Source organism: Melanerpes formicivorus, unplaced genomic scaffold, assembly GCF_026170545.1.
Source record: "Melanerpes formicivorus ecotype bairdi unplaced genomic scaffold, bMelFor1.0.p_v2 SCAF_24, whole genome shotgun sequence".
NCBI lineage: Eukaryota > Metazoa > Chordata > Aves > Piciformes > Picidae > Melanerpes > Melanerpes formicivorus.
Genome location: NW_027142376.1, coordinates 8,369,319 through 8,394,741, shown reverse-complemented (window position 1 = coordinate 8,394,741; position 25,423 = coordinate 8,369,319). Strand labels below are relative to the sequence as shown.

At 43.3% G+C, this 25,423-nt stretch overlaps 1 protein-coding gene across 1 annotated transcript in view; it reads right to left on the bottom strand.

Moving 5' to 3' along the window:
• ULK4 (unc-51 like kinase 4) overlaps positions 1 to 25,423 on the bottom strand; it is a 165,337-nt gene that overhangs the window by 92,484 nt on the left and 47,430 nt on the right. The window contains exons 24-31 of the mRNA XM_068152788.1: positions 21,846 to 21,967; positions 20,452 to 20,508; positions 16,734 to 16,785; positions 16,523 to 16,617; positions 12,780 to 12,831; positions 12,535 to 12,679; positions 11,013 to 11,105; positions 6,356 to 6,404 (exon numbers count right to left, since the gene is read on the bottom strand). Of these exons, the coding sequence (XP_068008889.1) occupies positions 6,356 to 6,404; positions 11,013 to 11,105; positions 12,535 to 12,679; positions 12,780 to 12,831; positions 16,523 to 16,617; positions 16,734 to 16,785; positions 20,452 to 20,508; positions 21,846 to 21,967 (665 nt within the window). The remainder of the gene's footprint in view (positions 1 to 6,355; positions 6,405 to 11,012; positions 11,106 to 12,534; positions 12,680 to 12,779; positions 12,832 to 16,522; positions 16,618 to 16,733; positions 16,786 to 20,451; positions 20,509 to 21,845; positions 21,968 to 25,423) is intronic.

The following is a 25,423-nucleotide window of genomic DNA, read 5'->3' as shown; positions in this document are numbered from 1 at the left end:
AGCTTTAAGGCAATACAAATTCTGCAGGAATGTGTAATGTTAAAACACAGAGCTCAAGCTTGCTCAGAGGTAGGGGGAAATCTGTGTAAATGGAGGAAGAAGAATGATACATCTTCAGTTGCATCTGAAATTTAATGTAGATAAAGCAACCTATACAGATGGAAAGAGGACTGTCTTCATACACAGACTAGGACAGAAAGGTTCCCAGTATTGAAAGCAGAACCTGACTCAGTTCAATCTAAGTCTACCAACCTCAACTTCAAAACACTAACAGCAGCTCTACAAGTGCCAGCCAAGTACACAGACCACTTGCCCCAGCCCCTAGGAATTCACAGCCCACTCTGAGCCAGATGATCTTTTGAACATAGTGACTCTCAGTGGTCACAGTATAACTTAGGTTGGAAAGGACCTCGAGGATCATCGAGTCCAACCTATCAACACAGACCCCATGACTAGACCATGGCACCAAGTGCCACATCCAATCTCCTCTTGAACACCTCCAGGGACGGCGACTCAACCACCTCCCTGGGCAGCACATTCCAATGATGAATGACTCGCTCAGTGAAGAACTTCCTCCTCACCTCGAGTCTAAACCTCCCCTGGCGCAGCTTGCAACTGTGTCCCCTTGTTCTGGTGCTGGTTGCCTGGGAGAAGAGACCAACCCCTTCCTGGCTACAACCACCTTTCAGGTAGTTGTAGAGGGCAATGAGGTCTCCCCTGAGCCTCCTCTTCTCCAGGCTAAACAATCCCAGCTCCCTCAGCCTCTCCTCAGAGGGCTGTGTTCAAGGCCTCTCCCCAGCCTTGTTACCCTTCTCTGGACACATTCAAGTGTTTCGATGTCCTTCTTAAACTGAGGGGCCCAGAACTGGATGCAGTACTCAAGGTCCTCAAGGAAACTGAGGACCCTAAGGCACAGAAGCTGAACGCACCCTACAGTAAGCAGTATCAACTTTTGTCAGTGTTTAACATCCCAACAGCAAGTTTGCTTTAGTCTAATGCATTTCGTGTATTAGAACACAGTGAAGAGCAATGCTGAGTCCTATACACCTTGTATCAGTGACCTGTGGTTGTATACTGTGTTCACAGTTCACCCCCATCATCACCTCCAGGTGAAAACATTAAAAAGAATCATCTCTTCCACAGTGGCCATTCCAGCCCTTTGATAATTTGCATCTCTTCTCTCAGCACCTTTTGCAGTTCTGCTATAACCATTTAATGATTGGAAACCCAAAATCCACACACCGGTCGGTGTGGCACAATGTTTTTTCTGCTTACCATTGTAACACTTCCTCTTACAATCTGCAACAGTCATTTGGCTTTTCTGACCAGGACCAAGGATTAGGCAGGTGGGTTTAGTAGAATGTGATTTGATTTAAGCATGGCATCTCATTGCTGAGTGACAATGGCAATGTATCTTACATTGCTGCACAGTCAGGACTGTTGGCATTGTGCAATGCCTCAGGACACACACACGCAGAGGTTTCAGGGCTGCTTTGAAAAGGAGCGCAAATTAAACTGAAAGTGAGTAGTACTAGGTGTCAAAAAAAACTTGAGAGATTTTAATTATGTCAATATTCACAAGATCCTGAAGGTTATACATAACTTCCATCAAAAAAGGCTCAAATCAAGTGTGATGAAAGAATATGTGAATGCTAAACAGCTTGATGACTGTCAAAACCAAATAAATTCACCCAAACACTGTTGAAGAGGGAAAATAAATCAAACCCAACCTAGATCCAGGAACTCTGCAAGACCTTAAAACACTGTCTTTGCAGAAAAATTGAAAGGGGAGAGAAGATAAGCACGGATTGTATGCCTACCCAAGCCTTAGGCTCATTGCATTTAACTTTTTGATAGCAGCACTGAGTGACAGAACACCACACACAAAGCTGTTTCAAGAAGAACAGGAAATGGTGTTTTAAACACCTGGTGTCTAACCAGTCCCAGATATCTTTGTGGTGACTTTTTCAGGAGAGGGCTGGGGCTAAATGAAGGAATGAGTATGCCCACAGACTGGAGGAAGAGGTTGCTAGCCATCAGCTGCTACCAGTATCCATCTTCAAGAGCAAAGCTTAGAGAGGGACTTCAGCTCAAAGCCCATTTATAGCATAGAAGACTGCCTATTCACACTAAGTTCTAGAGTTCATATTATCTGCCACTTTTGATGTCAATTTTCTCCAGCAGATGAGTTCATGCAGCATTAACTTCTACTCTCTACAGAATCTAAGTGCCTCCTACTCTGCTGTGTCATACATCACCCAGGATGGACACTTAAGCACTTGCAAGAGTTCAAAACGAAAGACTGAAAACACTGGACAGCAAGAGCTGACATCTGGGAGATGCTGGTGTGATGAAAAGTTTCATTAGAGATTTTAATAGCAGAAGCACACTTTTGGCTACTGGACTTTAGAAAGAGGACAGCACTAAGCTCCTAACCACAGGCATCATTCCATAATTTATCAGCAGATAAACAGAATTTCACCAGCCACACAAAGCTTCTCTTCCATGCAATAGCTTAGATTGAGACAACCCTAAAGGAAGGGCAGGTAATGCTTAGGATAGGTGTGGAGGGCACCCATCCTTCCTTCCCCTCTAAAAATGAACTTAGCACAGGACATAACATATGTGCCAATATTTCATACACTATATCCATGTCAACAGGTGTTATATATCTTCTGCTTACATGGCATGACACACACATTTTAAACTCTATGCCTACAGAGAGGTTTTTCAAAACCTGGAAATATATCTAGAGATGACAACCATGTTCAAACCCTAACATACATATATATGTGCATATATATATATATATATATATGCATTTAAATGTCAGGAGTCCAACAGCTGGAGATGTTTCAAACATTAATTCTGTATCTGAAAACATTACCACAAAACATTTGACTTCCATGTTTTACTATCTCCCTCTTTTGTTACTAACAGCAGTACTCATCCCAAGTCAAAACTATTCATGAGCTGCTGTAAAAATATTGGGTTTATTGCTAATACTTACCCCAAGAAGAGATTTGTACACATATGCACACAAAATACCACAAAGCCTGTGTGGAAAAATCCCTCAGCACTAAAGAGGTTACTTTAATAAAAAAGGGCTTATCTGGGTAGAGAGTATTAAAGAGATTTAAAATGATAGGCAGTGAAATAAAGTACTGCAAAGGATAAATGAAGACTAAAAATACTTAAACCTGTGAAAGCCTTATCAAAGCTGATTCAGAATCCTATTTGTGAACATCACCTATCCTGAGCAAGACTGAATTTCCAGCGTGATAAAAACCCAAGTATGCAATCTGCCTGCATTGCATAGTGATGGATGTTTACTCACAATGCATATTTAGTACTCATCAGGAGCATGCTTACCTGAGAGAACAGTTACCTGAGACTGTTTAATCAACAAAAGGAATGAAAAAAATAAGAGACTGGGATTTAGCAAAGGGAAGGCTACTGGCCAGCACCTACAGATACCCCATGGCTTGGACAGCAGCACTGTGAGCTGGGTTAGGAACTGGCTGGAGGGCCAAGCCCAGAGAGTGGTGGTGAATGGTGCCACATCCAGCTGGCAGCCAGGCACTAGTGGTGCTCCCCAGGGATCAATGCTGGGCCCCATGTTCTTTAATATCTTTATTGATGATCTGCATGAGGGTATTGAGTCCTTCATCAGTAAATATGCAGATGACACCAAGCTGGGGACAGGTGTTGATCTGTTAGAGGGTAGGAGAGCTCTGCAGAGGGACCTTGACAGGCTGGGCAGATGGGCAGAGTGCAAGGGCATGAGATTTAACACAAAGTGCAAGGTTCTACACATTGGCCACAATAACCCCATGTAGCACTACAGGCTGGGGTCAGAGTGGCTGAAGAGCAACCAGACACAAAGGGACCTGGGGGTAGTGGTTGATAGAAGGCTGAACATGAGCAAGCAGTGTGCCCAGGTGGCCAAGAAGGCCAATGGCATCCTGGCCTGCATCAAAAACAGTGTGGCCAGAAGAAGCAGGGAAGTCATTGTGCCCCTGGACTCAGCACTCAAGGCCACACCGTGAGTCCTGTGTCCAGTTCTGGGCCCCTCAGTTTAGGAAAGATGTTGAGTTGCTGGAAGGTGTCCAGAGAAGGGCAACAAAGCTGGGGAGGGGTTTGGAGCACAGCCCTGTTAGGAGAGGCTGAGGGAGCTGGGGTTGCTTAGCCTGGAGAAGGAGGCAGCTCAGGGCAGACCTTATTGCTGTCCACAACTCCCTGAAGGGAGGTTGTAGCCAGGTGGGGGTTGGTCTCTTCTCCCATGCAACCAGCACCAGAACAAGAGGACACAGTCTCAAGCTGCACCAGAGGAGGTTTAGGCTGGATGTTAGGAAGAAGTTCTTCATAGAAAGAGTGATTAGACTTTGGAATGGGCTGCATAGGGAGGTGGTAGAGTCACCATCACTGGAGATGTTTAGGAAGAGACTGGATGGGGTGCTTGGTGCCATGGTTTAGTTGATTAGGTAGTGCTGGATGATATGTTGGACTCAAACATCGCTAACCTGGTTAATTCTATTCTATTAACATATTTGTTTTGCACCATTCCAGACAAAACCAGCAACAGTTTTTGTGTTCCTAAATGGCAGCTCCTGCTTAAGGCTGGAAATTCAGCATGTGACTATTTAAAGACCATATTCTTCATACTTTGTGTTGAGAGAAATTCTAAAAACAAATGGTAGGAACTGGTATTACCACGTTGACAGGATCAGACTTGGGTTTGATACTGGGAAATGCAAGTTCCCCAGCAGCATTTGCTTGGGTTGAGCAAATAAAAAGTCCTATTTATGGATCAAGCTCATGAATTACATTTTTTCAGATTTTTATGTGGTTGAAAAAAATAAAGTATTCCTCTCATAAAAGAAACTTTTTACACAGGTAGATTAGCTGGTGAGAACTGCATGACTGGCTGCTTACACAAGAGTCACACAGTATCACTAAGGCTGGAAGAGACCTCAAAGATCATCAAGTCCAACCTGTCACCACAGACCTCATGACTAGACCATGGCACCAAGTGCCATGCCCAATCTCCTCTTGAACACCTCCAGGAACGGTGACTCCACCACCTCCCTGGGCAGCACATTCCAATGACGAATGACTCTCTCCGTGAAGAACTTTCTCCTCACCTCGAGTCTAAACTTCCCCTGGCGCAGCTTGAGACTGTGTCCCCTTGTTCTGGTGCTGGTTGCCTGGGAGAAGAGAACAACCCCTTCCTGGCTACAACCACCTTTCAGGTAGTTGTAGAGGGCAATGAGGTCACCCCTGAGCCTCCTCTTCTCCAGGCTGAACAATCCCAGCTCCCTCAGCCTCTCCTCATAGGACTGTGCTCAAGGCCTCTCCCCAGCCTTGTTGCCCTTCTCTGGACACGTTCAAGTGTCTCAATGTCCTTCTTAAACTGAGGGGCCCAGAACTGGACACAGTACTCAAGGTGTGGCCTAACCAATGAAGAGTACAGGGGCACAATGGCCTCCCTGCTCCTGCTGGCCACACTATTCCTGATGCAGGCCAGGATGCCATTAGCCTTCTTGGCCACCTGGGCACACTGTTGGCTCATATTCAGGCAGCTATCGATCAGCACCCCCAGGTCCCTCTCTGTTTGGGAGCTCTCCAGCCACTCCGACCCCAGCCTGTAGCTCTGCATGGGGCTGCCATGGCCAAAGTGCAGCACTCGGCACTTGGACTTGTTGAATGCCATCCTGTTGGACTCTGCCCATCTGTCCAGTCGGTCAAGGTCCCTCTGCAGAGCCCTTCTGCCCTCTAACTGACCAACATCTGCTCCCAACTTGGTGTCATCTGCAAATTTACTGATGACTGACTCAATCCCCTCATCCAGATCATCAATGAAGATATTGAAGAGGATGGGGCCCAGCACTGATCCTTGGGGGATGCCACTGGTGCCTGGCCGCCAGCTGGATGTGGCACCATTCACCACCACTCTCTGCGCTCGGCCCTCCAGCCAGTTCCTAACCCAGCACAGAGTGTTGTAGTCCAAGCTACAAGATGACAGCTTAGCCAGCAGTTTGCTGAGGGGGACAGTGTCAAAGGCCTTGCTGAAGTCCAGGTAGACCACATCCACAGGCCTCCCCACGTCCACCAGACGGGTCACCTGATCATAGAAGGAGATCAGGTTGGAGAGGCAGGACCTGCCCTTCCTAAATCCATGTTGGCTGGACCTGAGCCCTGGGCTGTCCTTCAGGCATTGCTAGGCTGTTCAATTTCAGTTCAACAACATCATATGATTTTATCAATATACCTCCTGAAACTTACTAGTTTGACATGACTTGGGAGATCTGATACTTATCTGTTAGAATATATGTAGAGAAAATTATGTTCTTACCAAGATGATTTGGAACAGAACTGGAAAAAGATGGATTTCTTCCACGAGGCTGTAAAATCAAATTTTAAGATTTATTTCAGAAGGGAGGAGGCAAATTCCTATTTAACACAATAAATACTCCAAAAAAGCTGAGTAGTAGAAAGCTGTGCCAAAATCTAGCACCCAGAACCTCAGCCTTTGACTAGCCCTCAAAAAAACCCCAAAACCCAACAAAAAAACAAGGGCTCCACTTCAGCTTTTAAATAGAAACAGCAACATTAAGCTGCTCTGGAAATGTCTTCTAGGTCTTTTCACTGATGAGATTCAAGTGAGGGGAAGAGTAATTCAATTAATATTTTTTAATGGCAGAAATTACTAAAACTGCAGAAATATGATGCCATGCATTCTATGAAAGTCAGTCTGCACCATGAAGAAGTTGAATTAATAGATTCAGTGCATATCATGAAATGATAAATATCTGCTGTGTGTTTTTAAAAGCATGCTACAGGAACTAGCTCCCTGGTTTTAACAGATTAAGACATGATACATTTGTTAGCCACTTCTCTTGACAACAATGAGTGGTGAGCTAAAAGAATTGGACTATCTACTCCTTGATTTCCAAATCAGATACAAACCAGCACGTATATGTATATCATTGAGACTCTTGAACATGTCCAGAGAAGGGCAACAAGGCTGGTGAGAAGCCTCAAGTACAAGCCCTGTGAGGAGAGGCTGAGGGAGCTGGGTTTGCTTAGCCTGGAGAAGAGGAAGCTCAGGGGAGACCTTACTGCTGTCTACAACTACCTGAAGGGAGGTTATAGCCAGGAGGGGGTTGGTCTCTTCTCCCAGGCAACAAGCATCAGAACAAGAGGACACAGTCTCAAGCTGCACCAGGGGAAGTTTAGGCTGAAGGTGAGGAGAAAGTTCTTCAGAGAGAGTTGTTGGCCATTGGAATGTGCTGCCCAGGGAGGTAGGGGAGTCACTGTCCCTGGAGATGTTCAAAAAGGGATTGGCGGTGGCACTTGAAGCCATGGTTTAGTAGTCATGAGGTGTTGGGTGACAGGTTAGACTTAGTGATCTTTGAGGTCTTTTCCAACCTTGTTGATTCTATGATCTTTGTGTGTGAGAGAGAGAATATATCTGTGTATTCACACAAATATGGATATAAATATTTAAAATAATGAAGAATATTCTCACCAAGCAGAAACATTTGACATGAACCCAGTCTTTTCTGCCCTTAGAACCCACACCACTTGCTATTTGTTAGTCTCTCACAAACACTGTGATGAGATATGAATGTTTATGATACACTCTTTCCTGTATTATACTGTCTGATTTGAAGAATGATCCATTCTTTTCCTCACACACTGCACTAGATGCCTGGTCACCAAACACCACAGAACCCCAAATTGTGTGTTCTGAAGATTTTCTCCTGTGTCTTTATTATTGAAGTGCTTCACACCCAGTGAAGAAAAAGAGGAGCAGATATTTTAATGGATAGCATAAGCTGAAGGACTAGACTGAAACAACTGTAAGGACATGTACCTTCTTTTCCATGACTTCAATGAAAAAAAAAAAAAAATGGATAGGAGGCTAGAACAAACATCCAAAGGACATACAATCACAAAATGTTTCTTTTAGATTGATGCCACCTATCAGAACCCTGCTCATTCATATTTGCTGAAATCATGTTGTACAAAGGAAATCCCAGGAATGAGAGGCACTCTAACAGAGCAACCCTACCTATGAAGAGCTGAGAATACAGATATGTGCACTAAACATAAATAAAGGTTTCCAGTTTCATCTTGTTTTCCTGTGTGTCTGATCACCTGCATTCACCTGAATGTAATCATGATGCCCACATAGAAAGTGGGGGACTTGGACGGCAATGGACCTAGAGATGAGTGAAGATCATATGCTGCTCATATGCACAATGGCACAAATTCACTACTGAAAGTTACATTCCATAGATTTCACAGAACAGTTTAGGCTGGAAGGGACTTTAAAGATCATCTAGTTCCAACCTCCCTGCCATGGGCAGGGACACCTCCCACTAGCCCAGGTTGCTTAAAGCCTCATCCAATCTGGCCTCGAATACCTCCAGGGAAAGGGCATCCCCAATGCTCCAGGGCAACCTAAACTAATCAAGAATGCCTGGGATTGTCTCCCTCTGTTTAATGCTTTACATAACGAGTGTACTCCTGTGAACCTCACAACGAGACAGTTTTCAATGTCTGACCTAATAGCAAGGTCAAATAGTAGCCTCATATTTTTAAAACTTAGACATTCAACATCTGATCATCCACAGGAAAGAGGAAACAAAAGGAGAGGTTTCAGGTTCATGGCTAATTTCTCCACTCAAGGGGCACTTCTGCAAAATGAAACAGCAAGGACTTGTGTTTTACATTAAAAACTGTGATTAGTATTACAGTCAGTACATGACTAGACTACGAGAACTCCCTTGCAATAATGAACTCTGACCATTGCCTTTGAAAGGAATTAGAATGATGTGCAACTCAACAACAGACTTATTAGCTGACACACAACATTTCAAGAGTCTTTCTGGGTAACTACAATCAGTATCTGATGCCAAATCTGACGCTTCCCTCAGCTCCTCCCTTATTTCCTTTATTGTCTCCCCTCCTGCAACCAAAAATGTCTATTTTAGCAACCCATAAAAATCAGCCTGTAGTTCTGAGTGTTTTTCTTTCAGCTATATTAGTCATCAAATGCTCCAAGTTTCTGACTAAATGCAAGTCAAGGAACAAAGAGCACACAGCAAAATATATAGCTACATTTCACAACCTTAGCTAAGAGTCAAGTTCTAGGTTTTCTGGAATAGCACAGCATAAGATACACTACAAGAGTAAACACATTTAAGAACAGCTAACTGATATATCATATCAACAGCAGATAAGAAATTCACATCAACTCAGAAAGAGGAACAGAGAAACAGAACAATTGCAAGTGCTAGTACCTGCAATCTAGAAGCCCATCCTCAAATAACAGCACAGGATACACTAACATTGAAAATTAGTTCAGCTAGTAATAGATATAGTACAGTACATAGTACTGTACATAGATATACTTTAAAGTACATATATTTTCAGTTAGTAATATTTAAATTTAGTTCCACAGCTGCTCTTCAAAAGCATTAAGACAAGAATTGCTGTCTGTTGCAAGACCATGAGGATGTGTGGGCACCCACAGTCTACCTACAATGAGCATCACAGCAAACACTTGACTCCTCAAGTAAGGAGAATTCTTTAGGCAAAAGGAATAGTGCCACTGTAACACCCAGCATGCTAGTTACAGAAACATTTCTTGCAATTCTCTAAGTCTTAGATTATCTGTGGGTTCATTGCAAAAAGAGAAAGTTGTACTGTATAATAGATCAAATCAGGAGCATAAACAGCTTCTGTACGATGAAAACACAATTAGGTACATTTGCTGCATTTAAACCATTTTAAGTCTCAAGCCCAGTATTTCCTAGTTCATGCTTAGACTACTTAGTGTGTTCAAGTACTGTTCAAAGTAGCATCACAAAAGATTAAAAGAGGATGTTTGCATCTTTTGTAATGAAAACAGTGGGAAACCAAATTTCCTTCCTTGACGGTTCTTTTGTGTTGTTGTTTCCTTTTTGTTTCTTTACATCTTGTGCTCATTTCAGAGCAAGACAGTGTGGCACACACGGTGGCTTCTTAGCCATAACACTATCAGACACTGTGAACAGACAATGGGGAGTGCCACAACTCCTGGCAGAGCCAGGAAGAGGGACAGATCTATGTGCACACACGAGAGATGCTGCCTGTCTGTGATCCAACAGTTTGAGTTCTATGCCATGGTTGTTTTTTTCCCCACCACAGCCTAAACCTTGTGTTACAAAGAAAAAGATCAGACACCTTTTAAACATACAAAGTGCACCTGCACCAAACATGACTGTCCATATTTAGGAACTTAAAAGGGTAGCTATATCTGCAGAAAACCTGTCCAGCACCAGAGTGAACTGACTGGTTTGAACCTTTTACAAACACACCACACCTTTGTCCTAGTATAAATATGCTCAGCTGGACAGAGTTTTGACAATCACAGAATGATTTGGGTTGGAAGGGACCTCCAAAGGTCCTCTAGAACAACCCCCCCTGTAGTCAGCAGGGACATCCTCCAGCAGAGCAGGTTGCTCAGAGCCTTATTGAGCCTGACCTTGAATATCTCCAGAGATGGGGCCTCAATTACCTCCCTGGGCAATCTGTGCAGTGTTCCACCCTCATGGTGCAGAACTTGTCCCAAACATCCAATCTCCTCTTCTCTATTTCAAACCACTGCCCCTCACCCTATCCCTACAGGCCTCTGGAAACAGTCCCTCTGCAACCTTCCTGTAAGCCCCTTTGGCATCAATTTAAAAAATGGTTTTAATGATTATTGTAATGTCCAAGTTCTTATGATTTTTCCCTCTACAGTTTAATTAGCTAAATCCATATTACAATAACCAGGATCATATAAAATTAGCACAAAAGACCAAAGACTCTGCTCTATAACAAATGCTCTCCAAGGGTTTTCCAAATCTCTCAAGTGTCAAAGCAGTATGCTAGCGAGAGCTAAGGTTTTGTGAACTCCTAATGGAAGAAAATCAGACCAGGAAGAACCAAGAACAAGACAGAAAGTGTTGTTGTCTCACCTCACAGAAGCAGGGCTGTGTTTAGTCAGGGCCACCAGCAGTTTCAGAGCATACAGCGGTACTGGGTCTGGAGCCATCAGAAGGTGCTCATACCTAATTGAAAATTAAGACCATTTTATGTGTCATGCAGAGTCATCAAAACTCTATTTCCTGGGTCACTTTTACATTTATATGAACTAATTGAGGAAAACACTTATAGGAAAGAAATGGGTACACGAATGCGTGTCATCATAACCTTCATCATAAAGAACACGCTAACCCCAGATCCTTCTCCCTTTCCTACAGAATCACCTACAGGGGTGTATTGGAAGGGGTGTGGCTGGGCCCCTCAGTTCAAGGACCTCAGTAAACTGCTTGAAAGAGCCCAGTCCAGAGCCACAAACATACTGCAGGCAGTGGAACACCTTCCTGGGAGGATAGGCTGAGGGAACTGGGGCTCTTCAGCTTGGAAGAGAAGAGCCTGAAGGGTCCCCTCATTCCTGTTGATAAAGATGTGCAGGGCAGTGTCAGGAGGACAGAGCCAGCCTCTGCTCAGGGATAGAACAAGGGGCAATGGGTGCAAGCTGGAGCAGAGGAGGGGCAGCAGGAACAGAAAGAGAAACTTTTTCACTGTGAGCCCTAGAGTAGGCTGCCCAGAGAGGTTGTGTAGTCTCCTCCTCTGGAGACTTTCAAAACCCACCTGGATGCGTTCCTGTGTGACCCACTCTAGGTGATCCTGCTTTGGCAGGGGGTGGGACTCAATCTTTCAAGTCCTTTCCAGCCCCTAACATTCTGCAATTCTGTGTAATATGTAAGACAAATGATGACTTGTTCCTGTACTCATCTTGCGTCCATGCTTTCCTTCCCTGTACTCATGGATGTTATCGCCCTATGTATATGCATAACAGAATGGCCTTCATGCTCATCTCTAAGTCAGTTTGAAGTATCAGGTATCATTTGACCATGAAGCATGTAAATGAAATTCCAGGCCACATGTGGCCCACACACTGTAGCTCCATCTCCTCTGCTGTAGGGTTTTTCTGCTGCTAAAGGCAGCAGGAAAGGAAAGCAATTTAGGTGCAGTAACCTCCGGGTGGATCACAGAGGACTAATCCATCCTGAACCATTCCTTTTCAGAAAGTAAAGCACCATTCCACACCATTTCAGAACATCTCAGGTAATGGCACAGTATCTAAAACAGACAAAGATGCTGCTGTTCCAATGTTCTGACTTGACTAGTGGAACAAAGAGGAATATTTAAGTCACAGCCTAAAATCCACGGGAAACTTGTTCTGCTCCAAGGGCAGCCAGAGGCACAGCATCAGGAGTGAGCGTTGCACAGAAGTTGTGTTTGGCTTATATATGACAAAGCACTAAATAAACCTAGCGAAGAGGTACTGAGCAGAGATTCTGGCAGCAGTCAACTGCAATTCCTCTCTTCCTTTGGCCATTTAAACACAAACCAGGTAGTTAAAACAAATACCCTGTCCAAATGGATCGAGTATCAAGTTATTCCCCAGCACAGGAGCAATCTCATACTTACTGAGGCAGCAATGAATCTCTAATGAGACACAGAAGGTTGTTGTTCAACTCAAGGCTCTCCCCTTTCTCCTCAGCCATGACCTCGTGGCTTAAAAGCAGTGATGTGGTTTCTGAGAGCAACCGCAAGCTGAAGAGCCTCCATTCCACTTGAAAATGAAAGGTGCCAAGAATGTGACCACACTGAAGATTAATTAAAACAAAATGTGGAATTCAGGGAAACCGTAGTTGATGTGGCCATACACTTACCATTCTGACTGTGGACCAAAGAAACTAGTGGTGGGAGGATACAGGCTTCGACCTAAACCAGAGAGTTAGAAAGATCCGTCTTAGATTATTCGCAGAGCTACAAAAACAGAAAGGAGATACACTATCACCTGTGTTTATTCTACTGCTAGAGCCCTTAATCAAAGGGAGGAGTGATCACGGAAATTCATCCACAACCACACCTACAAAGCCACCAAGGTCACTCTTCTCTGCTAAGCTGCTTTTTTTCACTAATACATAAGCAAATTTGTAAAAGCTGTGAACAAAGCAAGTCATTCTGGAGGGGAAATAAACTGAAAGGGAACAGTACAGCAAATGCTGTTAAATTCACCACTGAACCGCACACCTTCTGGTGAGTGATGGATACAGGAGCATGGCAAGAGTATTGTGGTGTTTACTAGAGGGGTTGAAGCAAACAATGCCCAAGGACCCCTTTTTTCTTCTTGGAAATTACTGTTGGCATCTGTGTGGACTCCATGAAAGCAGTCAGATATTTTTCTTCTCTAAGGCATTATCACCAAGACTGCTTACACAAAAGAAGCGGGAAGTACTCTTTAAGCCAAACTGACCAGTTTCATTATGATCATAGCTATGACTGGGTTTCTGCCACCTTCTAAATAATGACTTTATCACATTCAGCAATATATAATACAGCCAGTCCCCACAGAAAATCATCTTCTCAATAACTGACTACCTCAGGTTGATGGTAATCAGAAATTTGATCACAAAAAATATCAATTTGGCCATTGGAATGGGCTGCCTAGGGAGGTGGTGGAGTCGCCATTGCTGGAGGTGTGTAGGAAGAGACTGGATGGGGTGCTTGGTGCCATGGTTTAATTGATTAGATAATGTTGGACTCGATGATCTCAAAGGTCTTTTCCAACCTGGTTAATTCTATTCTAATGTATTCAATTTTTTTTGTTCAAGGTAAAAATACAAAGGCAAATCAAACCCAGAACAAGCAATCCCTTTTCTCATGAAGTGGAAAAAGAGGCTGAAATGTTGCTCAAATTCTTCTTCACACAATTTCTATTGCAGCTACACTAAATACAAAACTGAAGTGAAACATTTACTGGTTGTGCTTGTGTAATGCCACCTCAGCATTTGACTAAATTCATTGAGCTTTATTAGATGCACTTAAATTTCTGAGAGAGACTCCAAAGCAGTGTCACAGTTGTAGCAGAAAAAATTGCATCCTTTTGAAGATTCTGGCCTTCCCCCTACCCTCTCCATAACATACTGCCTGTAACCAACTTAGTCTAAATGAGCAACAGAGACTTCAGAGATCAGCTTAGGCTACACATTTCTCCCCGGTATAAGTGTTTTCTCTTAACCACTCTTACACTTCAGTATTGATCTGGAAACTTGAACACGTCTTGTTTCAGCTCTTGGGGAATAAAAAAAGATCACTAAGTTCCAGTGGGTGCTGGTATTTATATTCATAGATTCCAGTCATGCTCAGAGAGCAGCAATTAGAAGCTATCCCCTGAGTAACAGCAATTCTAAAAATATTCTGTATGCATCACAGGAGATGAAGTACCACTTTCCTTTGAAGTAATGCGCGCTGTACATCCCAGTGTAATTAGCCCACTAGACTTAGTAAATAGTATTAAACTAATTACTGTTTGCACCACTAGTGGCAGATGTGGTTAGAGATTATTAATTACAGTGGACAATTTCTTGAATTTAACACACCAAATACAAAGCAATTTCTCTCTGGCATTTGGTGTCTAAATGGCTATTTGCCAGTGTCAGGAGGGCTCTTTTAAATCAGGAAGGATTGTTAGTCATGAAAATGAGGGAAGGAAGACTTTCTTTTCCCCAAAGAAAAAGGGCAAGCTGCTGATTGACAAGGATACAGTTCTTCTTAGTCTGCAAATGTCAATAAATACTTGTTTTAAGGGACAGTGGTTTTGAGCTAGAACAGGGCAGATTTGGGTTGGACATCAGGAGGAAGTTCTTTACAATGTGAGTGGTGAAATACTGGAACAGGTTGCCCAAGGTTGAGGCCTCATCCTTGGAGATGTTTGAGATCAGACTTGATGTGGCCCTGGGCAATGTGATCTAGTTGGGGGTGTCCCGGCTGACTACAGATGACCTTGGAAGGTCCCTTCCAACCCAGCGCAGTCTGGGAGCCTGTATGTGTCAAATTTACAGGAACTGGACAGGCAGGAAGTTTTATCCCTAGCTGCATGAGATGAACTGATGCGCTCAGATGGATTTTAGATGACCATCTACAGCTTTCAACATACACGAAGAAGTAAATGATTCCCCAGAAATTCAAACACTTAAATAAAGTTCACCTACTGCTAGGCAGGGATTAGAGAACTGGACTGTCACTCCCTGGCTTCTGCTGACAGTGGGGGTGGGAGCAGGGGAAACAGTTGTAAAGGGAAGCTGTCTCATTGGTGCAGGGAAAAATCCCCAGACCATTAAATTTTAAACAACAAGGGGAATTTTATTTCATCTGCTGACACAAGGTATTGCAAATTCAGTAAATGTTGATGGCCCTCCATAAAAAAGGGTACACATTTCTGTCACTGGAAGACACACTGATAACCCACAGAGGTAATACACACCTTTTGAAAAATTGAGGTGATGCTAGAATGACAGTAATAATACAGTGACTTAGAGGCTGACAGGCACATAGGGAGGTATCAATAGACCTTCACAGAATCACAGAACACTGGGGTTTGGAAAGGACCTCCAGAGATTGAGTCCAAGCACCCTACCAAAGCAGGATCAACTAGGGCAGGCCGCACAGGAACCAGGTGGGTTTTGAAAGTCTCCAGAGAAGGAGGCTCCACAACTTCTCTGGGCAGCCTGCTCCAGTGCTCTGTCACCCTCACCATAAAGAAGTGTCTCCTTGTGCTGAGGTGGAACCTCCTCTGTTCCACCTTGTATCTGTTGTTCCTTGTCCAGTCACTGAGCACTACCAGATAGATCCTGGCACCTTCACCTTGACATCCACCCCTCATATTTATAGGCATTAATCAGATCCCCTCTCAGCCTTCTCCTCTGAAGGGTGCTCAGTCTTTTTTCATAGCAGAGACGTTCAAGTCCCCCAGTCATCCTCACAGCTCTCTGTTGGACTGTCTCCAGCATATTCTTCTCTCTGCAACTGGGGAACCCAAAACTGGATACAGTATTCCAGCTGTGGTCTCAGCAGAGCAGAATGGGCAGAGAACTCTCCTAGACCTGCTGGACACATTTGTCTTAATGAATCCCAGGATGCTGTTGAACCTCCTGGCCATAAGGCCACATTGCTGTCCCATGGAACTGTCTGCTAGGACCCCCAAGGTCTTTCTCCTTGGAGCTGCCTTCCAGCAGGATGACTTCTAGTTTGTACTGGTGCCTGGGGTTATGCCTCCCCAGATACTAACAGCTAAAATTGTCACAAACTTTTTCCAAGGCTGAAGACAGACTGAAATAATCAAGGGTTATATTTACATTAAGACAGTTTTAAGAACTGCTGTATCTACACTCTAAGCCCTCCTCATTCACCCTCTACTATCTCAACTAAATACAGTGAGCTGAGCCTGAATGCCTTGCTGCTTCCTGGAAAACTAAGTATCACTATAAAGAATAAAGATTTTCCCTGTCAGACAGAACCACAATTCACACTCAGCCCTATCTTACAGAGTTGCTAAATCTTTACAACATTCTATTTATCAATGGAAGGAGGCCAATTAGCCTGCAACTATTTAATTTGCTGCCAGACTTACAGTCAAGCGATGTGATGCCAACAAGATAGGATGCTCTGTTACTGCTTCAAAGGTTGATAAAGTAGTCTTAATGAATTCTTCTGAGGCAGCTTGCCCTATTGGTTAAAAAAAAATAATAAAAATCCCCAAATAAATCACATTTCTTCAGAAAATGCACTAGTTACATTGCCTGCATAGAAAGGCACTGCAATATCAACACAGGTTACCTTACCTATGGCTCCATCCAAGTTTGTTTCTCCTGAATCTATGGATCTGATACAATCCTACAGAAGAAAGAGCCTTTATGTTAAAAAGCTTTAGAAACAAAACTTAAGAAGTGCAACCACTGAAAAATTGCCACATTCAATTCTTTAAGGGACTGTAAATGCAAAACGTGAATGCAATCACATTAGGAAAGACTGCCACAGTAATGAAGATATGAAAGACTGAAAGCATTAAGGACCCAGCTGTTACAATTTTGCCAGTCTCTCATGCTGCTGGACACTTGGAGTGCAGTCAGGATGATTACTCTGACTGATGTCAGCAATGGTAACACTGCCAGCTAAACAGGCAGTAATTAAATGTCTTCATTGTTAACAGAAAACTGTAATCTCTTAGAAGACTTTGAACTAGCTGGGACATGGCTCTGTTAAAGTCACTCACTCAAAAGAGCAAAGATCCTCCAGATAAGGCAATTTTCTGTTATTTGTAACATCTTTTTGATCTTTGTGCACACCACCCATGCACTGCACACAGGAGGACAGAGAAAATGCAAAACCTTCTGTACAAAACCCCCTCAATTAGTCACCATTTTGGGGAACAGGGACAACAAAACACTAATCCAGGTTAAGTAGATATTACACAATTAAACCCACAATTCCTCTGCCTTTTCATGTGGGTTTCAGTCTTTTGCTTTTACTTCTCCACGCACAGCTGTTTATTTCAGATGGGATCCAAAAGGCACCTTAACATTTGCTAAAGGATGAAGAATTCTCCTCAGATTTTCTAGCATGCTCTTTTTTCACCAGTGCAGTATTTGGCACACAGAATTTGCCATGGACAAACATCTTGCAATTTTCACACATTATCTACCGATAGTATGTAAAGCAATTAAGAAAGTGATGGCTGTTGCATGTTTCACAATCAACTGGCACTTTATGAATATATATTAAATTGGTAGAAGCATCTCCATGGATTATCTTTTTCCTTAAAATGTAAGAAAATCTGAAAGATTCTTCTCTAATTAATTTCTAACTATATTTATATCATCTAACTGGATTTATATCTAGCTATTTTTATATCATGGAATGGTTCAAGCTGGAAGGGACCTTAAAGATCATCTAGTTACAACCCCCCCGCCATGGGCAGGGACACCTCTCACTAGGACACGTTGCTCAAGGCCTCATCCACTGGGGTCGGAGTGGCTGAAGAGCTCCCAAACAGAGAGGTACAAGGGGGTGCTGTTCGACAGCCACCTGAATATGAGCCAACAGTGTGCCCAGGTGGCCAGGAGGGCCAATGGCATCCTGGCCTGCATCAGGAATAGTGTGGCCAGCAGGAGCAGGGAGGTCATTGTGCCCCTGTACACTGCATTGGTTAGACCGCACCTTGAGTACTGTGTCCAGTTCTGGGCCCCTCAGTTTAAGAAGGACATCGAAACACTTGAACATGTCCAGAGAAGGGCAACAAGGCTGGGGAGAGGCCTTGAACATAAGCCCTATGAGGAGAGGCTGAGGGAGCTGGGATTGTTTAGCCTGGAGAAGAGGAGACTCAGGGGTGACCTCATTGCCTTCTACAACTACCTGAAAGGTGGTTGTAGCCAGGAAGGGGTTGGCCTCTTCTCCCAGGCAACCAGCACCAGAACAAGGGGACACAGTCTCAAGCTGTGCCAGGGGAGGTTTAGACTCGAGGTGAGGAGAAAGTTCTTCACCGAGCGAGTCATTCGTCATTGGAACGGGTTGCCCAGGGAGGTGGTGGAGTCACCGTCCCTGGAGGTGTTCAAGAGGAGACTGGATGTGGCACTTGGTGCCATGGTCTAGTTATGGGGTCTGTGTTGATAGGTTGGACTCGATGATCCTCGAGGTCCTTTCCAACCTAAGTGATACTGTGATCTAGCCTTGAACACATCCAGGGAGGGGGCATCCACAATCTCCCTGGGCAACGTTTTCCAGTGTCTCAGCACCCCCACTGTAAAGAATTTCCTCCTACTCTCCAATCTAAGTATGTTAAAAGAGGTTGTTATAAAATACATCTGCTTCCATTACAAAAGATTTATTTTATCATTTGAAGAAAATTACTATTTAATTAACATTAATTAAGACAGTTTCACACCTAATCATAGTCTCAAAACCAATTAGGAAAAAATTATTATAGTTGGTGCAAAAATTATTTGGGCTACTTATGCTTCTTTCCTTCGCTTCATGTTAGAAACACAGGAGGAAGATGTATTGGTAAAAAAAACCCCAAGCAACTCTCTGTGGATTTCTCAAGCAACCCCTCCAGGAGAGCCTGCACCCCATGAACTCCACCAGGAGCCTATTAGCTGTGCCTCTGGGGCAGAGGGTGTCCTCCCACATATTCCAGATCACAGCTGAAAACATGAAAGCACAGTCCCCACTCCCTCTCCATTTCTTTACACAACACTACTGAAAATTACAGTGATGATGGAAATAACTTCAAAGCAGCAAGAGGAAAAAAAAAATTCTCAGTGAACAACAGTTAGAGGAAAATAATTCTTCTCCTTCCAGATAGGAAGCACACATCTTTCCACTCCTGAGCATTTCAGGTTGTTGAGAGTAAGATGGTTTTTAATAAATCAGAAAAAATCCCAGCCAAACAAAGCCCCTGCAGGACTGACTGGCTAACATATTCGAGGCCTCAATTACAGCACAGTACTTCAAAGAGGTACAAGATGATGATCTAATGTCCTTTTAGAGATGTCAGTGGGAATGTTGCTAAGTACCAAAATTCTAGAGGAGACTGTTGCCTGGTAGAATGGATCATTACCTTGCCAGAAATAATTGTGTTAGTCACCTTGTAACGCAGCTATGGAAAACGGACTCACATTTGTTACTCATTTTTGGATAGGATTTTCATTTTCAGATATACTACTTGATGCATGAATCAAAATAGCAGAACTAAGTTCCTGGATTGTCTTGTTCCATGAAGATAGGACAAAAAGCAGGAAGGATTCTGTACATTTTCCTCCCCTTGATCTGAGAGGAGAGCTGTGCTGGAACTTGCCTGACTCCCCTAGTCAGGAGCTCAACAAGCAGGAATAACATCAAAAACCCCTTCACACTGTATCTGGGCTGCTGTACCTTTACTGTTGACAGACAAATTTCATCTTCTAGAAGGGTAAGACCAGGCTGGATGAGGCTCTGGCCAGCCTGATCTAGTGTGGGGTGTCCCTGCCCATGGCAGGGGGGTTGGAACTAGATGATCCTTGTGGTCCCTCCCAACCCTGAATGATACTATGATTGAAAACTATTAGCAAATCTACTGCCCTAGTCACAAGTGTTTCAAAGAAGCTTTGCAATTCAACATCTATAGTTTGAAATTACTTTTTCTTCATTCTAATGCTATTTTGTACATGAATTCCACCAGGGGTTTTTAGTTTGTGTACAGGGGTTTTTGTTTGCTTGTTTGTTTTGGGGTTTGTTGTGGGTTGGTTTTTTTTGTTTTGTCTTTTACAATCAAGAGTCAAAGGAGAAAGAAATTAATCTGAATTAACTTCATTCTGTTTGTGGTGAGGCATTTCTTCTTTCCTAGTCATTCATAAACAACCTGGCTGTCATTTATGAACCCACGTACTCAAAAGTATTTCCTTAACTGATGCACAACTGGAGAATTATACATTTAAGGTAATTTTCCTTCCATTTAAATAACCCCCAATATTTTCTGCATATGTTTATTCTGTAAACAAGTTTGAACTTGTCTGGTTTACTCACAAGTAAGGTCCCACAGTTGAAGAGAAAATCCTCTGTGACTATCCGGTGACAAAATACCTAGTGGAATTTAGCAGAAGTTGAAATAATGACATGCATATCTTGTGATCAGAGAAGGTAAAAGTTGTGTTTCACAGCTATGGTTACAAAAACAGAGAAAATAGGGATTTGTAATATCATTAGAGTTGTCTCACAGTGTACAAAATAAAGCTGACATCTCTAATACTGTTACACAGCTGGGATCAGCCGATTACACATTAAGAGAATCAGAGTGGTTTGGTTCGGAAGGGACCTCCAAAGGTCATCCAGTCCAATCCCCTGCAGTCAGCAGGGACATCCTCCACGACATGAGGTTGCTCAGAGCCTTGTCCAGACTGACTTGAATATCTCACAGTATAGCCAAGGTTGGAAGAGACCTCGAGGATCATTGTGTCCAACCTGTCACCACAGACCCATGACTAGACCATGGCACCAAGTGCCACATCCAGTCTCCTCTGAACACCTCGAGGGATGGTGACTCCACCACCTCCCTGGGCAGCACATTCCAATGACTAATGACTCTCACTGTGAAGAACTTTCTCCTCACCTCCAGCCTAAACTGCCCCTGGCACAGCTTGAGACTGTGTCCCCTTGTTCTGGTGCTGGTTGTCTGGGAGAAGACACCAACCCCCACTTGGCTACAACAAGCCTTCAGGTAGCTGTAGAGGGCAATGAAGTCACCCCTGAGCCTCCTCTTCTCCAGGCTAAACAATCCTAGCTCCCTCAGCCTCTCCTCATAGGGCTTGTGCTCAAGGCCTCTCCCCAGCCTTGTTGCCCTTCTCTGGACATGTTCAAGTGTTTCAATGTCCTTCTTAAACTGAGGGGCCCAGAACTGGACACAGGACTCAAGGTGCAGCCTAACCAATGCAGAGTACAGGGGCAGAATGACCTCCCTGCTCCTGCTGGCCACACTATTCCTAATAGAGGCCAGGATGCCATTGGCCTTCTTGGCCACCTGGGCACACTGCTGGCTCATGTTTAAGCAGCTGTTGATCAGCACCCCCAGGTCCCTCTCCATTTGGCAGCTCTCCAGGCATGGGGCCTCAGCTACCTCCCTGAGCAACCTTGTCACAGTGTTCCACCACCCTAACCTGCAACCTAAATCTGCTCTGCTCTCATTTCAAACCATTGACCCTCATCCTATCCCTACAGGCTTTTGTCAACAGTCACTCTGCAGCCCTCCTGTAGCCCACTTCAGGTACTGGAAAGCCACTATTAGGTCTCCCTGGAGCCTTCTCTTCTCCAGGCTGAATGATTAGCAGAAGCTAGGGCTTGGGAAACTCCAAGAGTCAATCTTTTGTGTAACCATTTTTGGGGAGAAAGAAGAAAAAGAGGGAAAAAAAAAGAAAAAAGCCTACCTGGGATGTCACAAGATGAAGCACTACAGGCATCATAGGAAGGCACATCTTCAGCTGTTTGGCTTGGACTGTTGATGGGTGCTTACGTCCAGAGACATTGCTTAAAGCAGTGAGAATGTCACCTACAGAAAACAACAGTTCAGACTGACCTAATGGCACTGAACAGCAGCAAAGGACATATAAACCATCTCTGTTCCAATTGTGTCTTCTCTCTCCTGTTGAAAGTAGCATTCATGGGAATGAATGACAAATTAGGTCAATCCAGCAGTTTTCTAGCTCAGTGTTCAGCCAAGCCAGTTTCCAGCTCTAGCTCCAGGGACAGGCACACAAACGTGACCTCCGGCAAAACACTGAAAACAGTGAAGTAAGGCAGGTGTAGAAGCAAAGATGAACCCATCTCTCTTACCAAGGTGAACTTATACTGGCTTCAGGTGGTTACCTATGCACAGAATTTCATACTCTCAAAACTGTGGATGTTGTTTTATTCCCAGCCAAAATAAAAAGCAAAATTCTCATGGCTTCCAGCAGACCATGACTTGAATTCACACTAATAGTATCATAGTATCAGTCAGGGTTGGAAGGGACCACAAGGATCATCTAGTTCCAACCCCCCTGCCATGGGCAGGGACACCCCACACTAGATCAGGCTGGTCAGAGCCTCATCCAGCCTGGTCTTGAAGAACTCCAGGGACGGGGCCTCAACCACCTACTTACTACCTAAGTAGTGAGTAATATAATGCTGAAGCTGCACAGTACCAATGGAAGACAGAAAGAATCATCCTCCCTGCCATCCCTGTCTACAGATCCCTCCACCACCCACTCCCATCCACAAGTTTAACAATGACCCTTGTAACCTAAAGCAACAGGAATTGCCATGTTTTCCCAAAAGAGGTAGCAGCAGCAGGTCAGTGAGAAAACTTAGCTGCCTCAAACACCATAAGGCAAGAAAAATATTAACTCCAATAATGAAAATTCCACTTCAAATTATAAAGAGACATAAAAAACCCTCAAGAAACATTTGTATTGCATTGGCTCAGAAAGGCAAGACGTCTTCTGCATGGAAGCAGCAGGAGAAAAGCCACAGCTCATATGCAAAGAAGGGAAACTCTGTCCCTATAGTCTGAAAATATTAAAAGCCAAATCCAGTCTTGAAAGGACCCTTACTGTACTTTTCCCCCCCTTAATGAGGGAGCTGGGCAAAATACTGTAAAAGGGAAATCACATGGACTTCAAATAAATTAAGGATGAGATCTGGTATTTTTAATGACTTCCATACCAGAAGAGACCTCTCCTTTCCGGGCAGGTTGCAGAGTTCATTTATGTTGAACAATGCCAATGCTTTTCTTCTGCTCCTGTGGAGTTCAGTTGTCAACAGAAACACAAATAGAATAGAATTAACCAGCTTGGAAAAGACCTTCAAGATCATCAAGTCCAACCTATCATCCAACACCACCTAATCAACTAAACTATGCAACCAAGCACCCTATCAAGTCTCCTCCTGAACACCTCCAGTGATGGTGACTCCACCACCTCCCTGGGCAGCTCATTCCAATGGACAATCACTCTCTTTGTGTAGAACTTCCTCCTAACCTCCAGCCTAAACCTCTCCTGGCGCAGCCTGAGACTGTGTCCTCTTGTTCTGGTACTGGTTGCCTGGGAGAAGAGACCATCCTCTGTCTGTCTACAACCCCCAAAGCCTGGCACTGAAATAGGTTGTGAAAATATCTAGCCTTAAGAATTTGCCTCGTTCTACCATGTGCTGCTTAGGAAAGCACTGCCTGAACCCCTCCAAACACAAACCAAACTATTGGTGTTTCATCAACACATTTTCATTTGGAACTACCCACAACACTGTAATTCAAAGCCTCTCCATGGTTTGTGATAATAATTTACTGAACAACCGAAGGTTTAAAGCCTGCAGAATCACATTTGCCAATTTTGCAATTGATGGAAATGGTTAATCTTTAGCACAATCTAAGCAATTTAACGAGGTTAAATAATAGAAATGCAGAAAGAGGTTTTTCTTAACCTATGACAACTGCATCTTCTAGAACTGCCCACAAAGATTAACAAGTTCAATTTGTTTAAATATATTTTTAAGGCAAATTTATCCCACTTGTTAATTTTGTCTGGTTTATAGCTACCTCTGGTGGAAGAAGATGGGAGCAGTAAGGAGTTTATATAAATGCATATTAAAAAAAAAGCCATCTAGGATTGATTCTAAATCATTTAAACTGTTTTAACTACTCCAGTTTGCAAAGCTGGTTATTTTTCCTCAGGATCCCAACCCTTTTTTTACCTCCTGAAGGAGAATAAAATCAGGTTATTTTTCCTCAGGATCCCAACCCTTTTACCTCCTGAAGGAGAATAAAATCAGGGTATGTTTCCTCAGGATCCCAAACCCTTTACCTTCTGAAGGAGAATAAAATCAGGTTATGTTTCCTCAGGATCCCAACCCTTTTACCTCCTGAAGGAGAATAAAATCAGGTTATTTTTCCTCAGGATCCCAACCCTTTTACCTCCTGAAGGAGAATAAAATCAGGTTATTTTTCCTCAGGATCCCAACCCTTTTACCTCCTGAAGGAGAATAAAATCAGGTTATTTTTCCTCAGGATCCCAACCCCTTTTTTAAACCTCCTGAAGGAGAATAAAATCAGGTTATTCTTCCTCAGGATCCCAACCCTTTTTTTACCTCCTGAAGGAGAATAAAATCAGGTGATTTTTCCTCAGGATCCCAACCCTTTTACCTCCTGAAGGAGAATAAAATCAGGTGATTTTTCCTCAGGATCCCAACCCCTTCTTTTAAGCTCCTGAAGAAGAATATGCTCCTTTGGCATAACCACAGCAACAAAAAGTCTTCTGGGATATGTAGACATATATGGGCAGGGAGCTTAATCTTAATTAAAAATAAATAATCAACACACAAATCTAGCTTGAGAGGTCAAAAAACATCTAAAATTTATGTTTGATATACTAGTTGTCAAAATGCACTGAAACTGTACATCTGTAGTTAAACTCCACAGAACACATGTTAAAACAACTGACGTGTTTCCGTGATCATAGCGATATGATGTCAGGTACTTGATGTCAAGCACTGAAATAAAAATCAGGGCCTCTTGTATTAGTTGCATATAGAGACAGTAGGAGGTGAATTTCTGCCTCAAACACTTCAAGTCTGAGACTTCCAAATCCTGAACCATAGCCACTACGCAAACCTGATATTTAGTTAGAAACAAGGGATCAGATATTTGCAGCAAGGCAAAAAAATAGTAAGTAGCAAAGTTTCTCTTTAAATACCAGGGTGACATTCAAGACTCCTGACCTTTGTGGTGCTACCATTCCAGTAATAATGTAGAAGATGAAAAATAGATCAGGTATTATTCCACCAGAAAATGATCTTGGGGCAAAAAAGAAAAAAGTTACCTCATTTAGAATGGAATAGAGTTAACCAGGTTGGAAGAGACCTTGAGATCATCGTGTCCAACCTATCATCCAACACTAGCTAATCAACTTCAATCAAATTTAGTGAGAAAGCATAGAAAACTCAAAGCTGGCTTTTGCTCCCTTTCTTTCTCACA